Genomic DNA, 4,770 nt, shown 5'->3' on the forward strand with positions numbered 1-4,770 from the left:
GACAGAGTTTCATTCTTGTCGCCCAGGCTGGAGTGCAATGGCACCATCTTGGCTCACTGCAACCTCCATCTCCTGGGTTCAAGCGATTCTCCTGCCTCAACCTCGCCAGTAGCTAGGATTACGGCATGTGCCACCACGCCCAGCTAATTTTGTATTTTTAGTAGAGATGGGATTTCTCCATATTGGTCAGGTTGGTCTCAAACTCCCAACCTCAGGTGATCCGCCTGCCTTGGCCTCCCAAAGTGCTGGGATTACTGGCGTGAGCCACTGATCCCGACCTGCAACTGTTAATAATTACTAACAATTGCAGCAGAAATTAGCGATAACTAGTAAACCTGAAAAATCTTAAGATCTAACAAGTCTACTTCCAAGACATCCCAGAAAAATTCTGGCACATGTGCATAGGGAATACAAGTTCTCAAAGTCCAGCAAGGTACTATTTTTAGTAGCAAAATAATGGAAACAAAATGCAGATGAGTAAGGAAAAGGACAAACACAATTTGCTGTGTATACATATGTGTGTGAATATAAAGAAAACATTACACAACAATAAAAACAAAGAACTAGATCTATGTATCACCATGAGAAGTTCGAAAAGGCAAAAAAAGCGAATTCTTGTACAAACCAAACATAACAAAGCAATAATGTATTCATTCACAAGACATTTGTTTCTCAACAGACATTCTCGCTATGATGCCCAGGCTGGAGCACAGTGGCCATTCACAAGTTCAATCGTAGTGCACCAAAGCCTGAAATGATTGTCCTACCTCAGCCTGAGTAGCTAGGATTACAGGTGTGGGACCACCATGCTCAGCTCTATTCATGAGTGGTTTTTATTTTTTTTTTGAGATAGCCTCACTCTGTCATTCAGACTGGAGTCTAGTGGCACAATCTCAGCTCACTGCAGCCTCAAACTCCTGGGCTCAAGTGATCCTCCTGCCTTGGCCTCCTACGTAGCTGGGACTACAGGAATGAGCCACTGTGCTCAGCCTCATGAGGGATTTTAAATGTCTCAGAGTAGCTGATTTTGGGAAGAGAAATGGGTCTACACAGTAATCTATACTTTTTGTTATGTTGAAAAATAATGTGATGCAAATGCTAGGAATGGTTAATTATAGATAGTAAGAAAATAAGTTGATGTTTTGGTTTTTTTTTTTGACAGGGTCCAGTCAGGCTGGAGTGCAGTGGTATGATCACAGCTCACTGTAGCCTCAACCTCCCTGGGCTCAAGTGATCCTCCCACCTCAGCCTCCCAAGTAGCTGGCATTACAGGTACATGCCACCAAACCTTGCTAGCTTTATATATCTTGTTGCGACAGGGTTTTGCCATGTTGCCCGTGCTGGTCTCGAACTCCCTGACTCAAGTGACCCACCAGCCTTGACCTACCAAAGTGCTGGGATTACAAGCATAAGCCACTGCACCCAGGTGAGAATAGGTATTTTTACTTTGCTATTTTCTGTATCTTTCTATTTGTTATCTGACCACCATCAACGGGCAACAGTAAATATTTCCCTCCCCCCTCAAATGAACCTCACTGTCGACAACCCATTCTGTCAGTCAAGCTCCCAGGTTCTCAGGGAAGGAGGCTATACCATGTCGGACTCGAGATCGTAGTCGTCGCTGTTGCTGTCACCCCCCTCCCAGCGCTGAAGCACCTTCTCTTTGTGTTCCCCATTCACTTTCGAGTTCATGGCAATGGCTGAATCGGTGAACTTGTCTGTGGGGGCAGAGGTGAAGATCAGCAGTCAGGCCCTATTTCACAGACTTCTTTCCAATAACCCCCAACCCCACTCCCCGTAAGTAGTAGTTCAGGAACAAAAAGTTTGAGAAGCCCAGAGTACGTGTGCCTGTGTGTCAGCACGGCCAGGGGGAAGGGAGACAACAGAAGAAGAGTGTAAGAAGTCTATCAAGATTATGATTCCAAAGAAAAAAGAAATTAAAAACCAACAAAGAAAATATGAAGAACTACAACACAGGCTGGAATTCATTCCATTATATATTAGACATCCAGACATATTTTTAAGAAGAAAAATCCACCCACCTTGCTCAGAAAAAATAAGGCATTAAGGCAAAAAAAAAAAAGAAACCAAACACATCACCTTGTTCCACCTGCACACAAACTGCCCTCTGTCCTCTATGCACACAGAGTAGGTCTGAGGTAAGAGCCTAGGACAATACCTTTAGTAGCGTAGTTGAAGTCAACATTTCGGAAGTGCACGAGCATGACATCACTTGGCTTAAACACCATGGTGTCCACAATGTCCTCCCGGCGAGGGCCACCTGCTGGCTCAGATGCTTTCCGGTGCACAGCATCCACTGCTAGTTCAAACTACAAACACCCCATTCCCCACACCCACGGGTCAGTTTCAAGAAATGTGAAGGCAAAAATAGGACTGGATTTCTCTTACCCTTCCTGAACTTTTCACAACACTACATCCTCAATACGCTTGGAACCAAGTGCATTGTTTTCTCAACATCAGCCACAGGACTTAGCAAAAGTCTCACAAAAATTTAAACTTAAATACTTTAACGTAAAAGTACCCAGCCCTCAAATGTGTCTTTTTTCCCTGCAGCACTATTCAGCACAGGCTCACAGAAACAACTAAAGGCATACTCTGACATCACCCAATTGACACCTTCAATCAGTCTATTTCACTCTCCTACTCTGCAACTCCAAAAATAATCAAATTTGAGTACACTGACCTTTGAGCTTAGCGTCTTGAAGATACCCTCATAGGTGGTACCATTTTTCACCTTTACATCACAAGTGGAGCCCTGGCAGAGTGGGAAAAAGAACAAGAATGTCTCCAGAAAGTAGATGCATTACGTTCCTTAAACAACCCAGGGGTTAAGTACCAACTTACCACAACAGCTGTAAGGAAATGCAGCATTCTGGAATTGTTGTAGACGCCTTCAAACACCTGTCAGTTAACATAGGAGGGAGAATTAAAGGAGTAATCAGTCAACACCTCACTGTCTTTTCTAAATGCCTGCACTCTATTCATTCTGCTTTGTGTGTGCTGGGCCCATAGCCCTCCTGAGTACATTAGACTCTATCGAGACCTAATGTGCTCTGCATTTCCATATTATGCATCTTTTAGGTCCATGTAGCTTAAAAAGGGTGGGAGAAGACACTCACAGGTGACTGTGGGGGTCCCTTTCCTGTGCTCTGTCCCCTACAAGAGAAGAAAACAAGAAATTAATTATGTCTGTTCAAGTCCTCTTAGACCACTATGAAATTGATGTTAAATCCTAGAAGTATATACCACCTGATGCTGATTTAGACTACAAAATCGTTAGTCAGTAAGATTTTTCTTTTCTATTTTATTTTATTTTTTTTTGAGAAAGGGTCTCCGTCTGTTACCCAGGCTGGGGTGCAGTGGCACCATCTCAGCTCACTGCAGCCTCAACTTCCCAGGCTCAAGCGATCTTCCTGTCTCAGCCTCTCGAGTGGCTGGGAGTATACGTGCACACCAGCACTCCTGGCTTTTTTTTTTTTTTAATTTTTAGTAGAGATGGGATTTCCTATCTGTGTTGCCCAGGCTGGTCTCGATCTCCTGGGCTCAAGGGATCTTCCCACCTTTGCCTCCTAAAGTGCTGGCATTACAGGCGTGAGCCACTGTGCCCGGCCAATAAATAAGATTTTTCAAATTCTCACCTTGTAGAGGAAGAAAGAAATAGACGTTAAAAAGCCAGCAAACACATTTTCTCCAAATGCCAGCAAAAAAGATCTCAGTCAACAATGGTTGTCAATTGCTCTAAGAACCAAAGAGAGGCTAGGGCTGCAGGCTACCAACACATCAATGCTACAGTATTAACCAAAAACCCACCCCAGTTGTGTGGGCAAAAGCTCCAGGAGTGCAGCTTCGGAACTACCTAGCTCAGGCATATTACCTCCCAAACAGAAAAGACAATCATTTTCAGCAGCCTGACACCTCAAACTGTGGGAGGGATATCCCCTCCACACCCCATCCCCTCGACCTCATGACTCATTCAGCCTGTTACCCACTCTGCGGGGGTCACCAATCGCCAGGTAACCCTGCTTGTCGCTGGCTGATGTAACCGGCGGTTGAGGAGGGCGAAGAGGGGGCCGCTGGCAGGGCTGGGGGACAGCGCAGCCGCAAAAGCCATCCACCGGGAGGCCTCGCCCGCTCTGCGCCTGCGCACTAAAGCCCACGGGCCTTTTCGAACCCCCACCTCCCGCGATCAGAGCCCACTGCGCCTGCGTGTGCCGCCACTATTAATTCCATTAACACACACGCGCGTACAAGAAAAACTGAGCTGGGCCTCCACTACCCATGCACCGCCACCAGACGAGCCCCTCCACGAACCAGCCCCTGCCCTAGGTGTTCCCGCGGCGCGCGAATGCCCGGGTCATGAGACCGAGCATCCACGCGCACGTACGGGAAGGGGGCGCGCGCGCCAGAGGCTCCCGGGCCGCAGTCCTCCCAGTCATCCCTCCTTCCGTCCCCCCGCCCACCTCGCTCCCCTCCTACTGGCCAGACCGGGAAGGGGGAGGCAGCAACCCGCTCCCAAGTCCCTCCCTCCCCATTGGCCAAACTGTGGGCCGCGCGCCCCCCTCCATTGGCTACGGCCGGGGACCCCTTCCCGCAGCAGACTCCCCATTGGCTGAAGCCAGGGACCGCGAGACCCTTCGTGGTAATGGAACCGGGGACCCCGATCAGCTCCTCGCCCCCCCCCCAACTCCCCGATCCGTCGGTGCCGGCGGGATGCGCCCCGCCTCCCCTGTAGGCCGGGGCTCCGGGGCT

General features: G+C 48.2%; 1 protein-coding gene across 1 annotated transcript in view; it reads right to left on the minus strand.

The window, feature by feature from the left end:
- Positions 1–4,426, minus strand: part of ATXN2L (ataxin 2-like) — a 14,762-nt gene extending 10,336 nt beyond the window's left edge. The window contains exons 1-6 of the mRNA XM_011933650.1: positions 4,011–4,426; positions 3,141–3,177; positions 2,866–2,922; positions 2,705–2,776; positions 2,180–2,330; positions 1,594–1,718 (exon numbers count right to left, since the gene is read on the minus strand). Of these exons, the coding sequence (XP_011789040.1) occupies positions 1,594–1,718; positions 2,180–2,330; positions 2,705–2,776; positions 2,866–2,922; positions 3,141–3,177; positions 4,011–4,132 (564 nt within the window). The 5' untranslated portion in view covers positions 4,133–4,426. The remainder of the gene's footprint in view (positions 1–1,593; positions 1,719–2,179; positions 2,331–2,704; positions 2,777–2,865; positions 2,923–3,140; positions 3,178–4,010) is intronic.
- Between the last annotated feature and the right edge of the window lie 344 nt (positions 4,427–4,770).

This window comes from Colobus angolensis, unplaced genomic scaffold, assembly GCF_000951035.1.
Source record: "Colobus angolensis palliatus isolate OR3802 unplaced genomic scaffold, Cang.pa_1.0 Scaffold128, whole genome shotgun sequence".
Classification (NCBI taxonomy): domain Eukaryota; kingdom Metazoa; phylum Chordata; class Mammalia; order Primates; family Cercopithecidae; genus Colobus; species Colobus angolensis.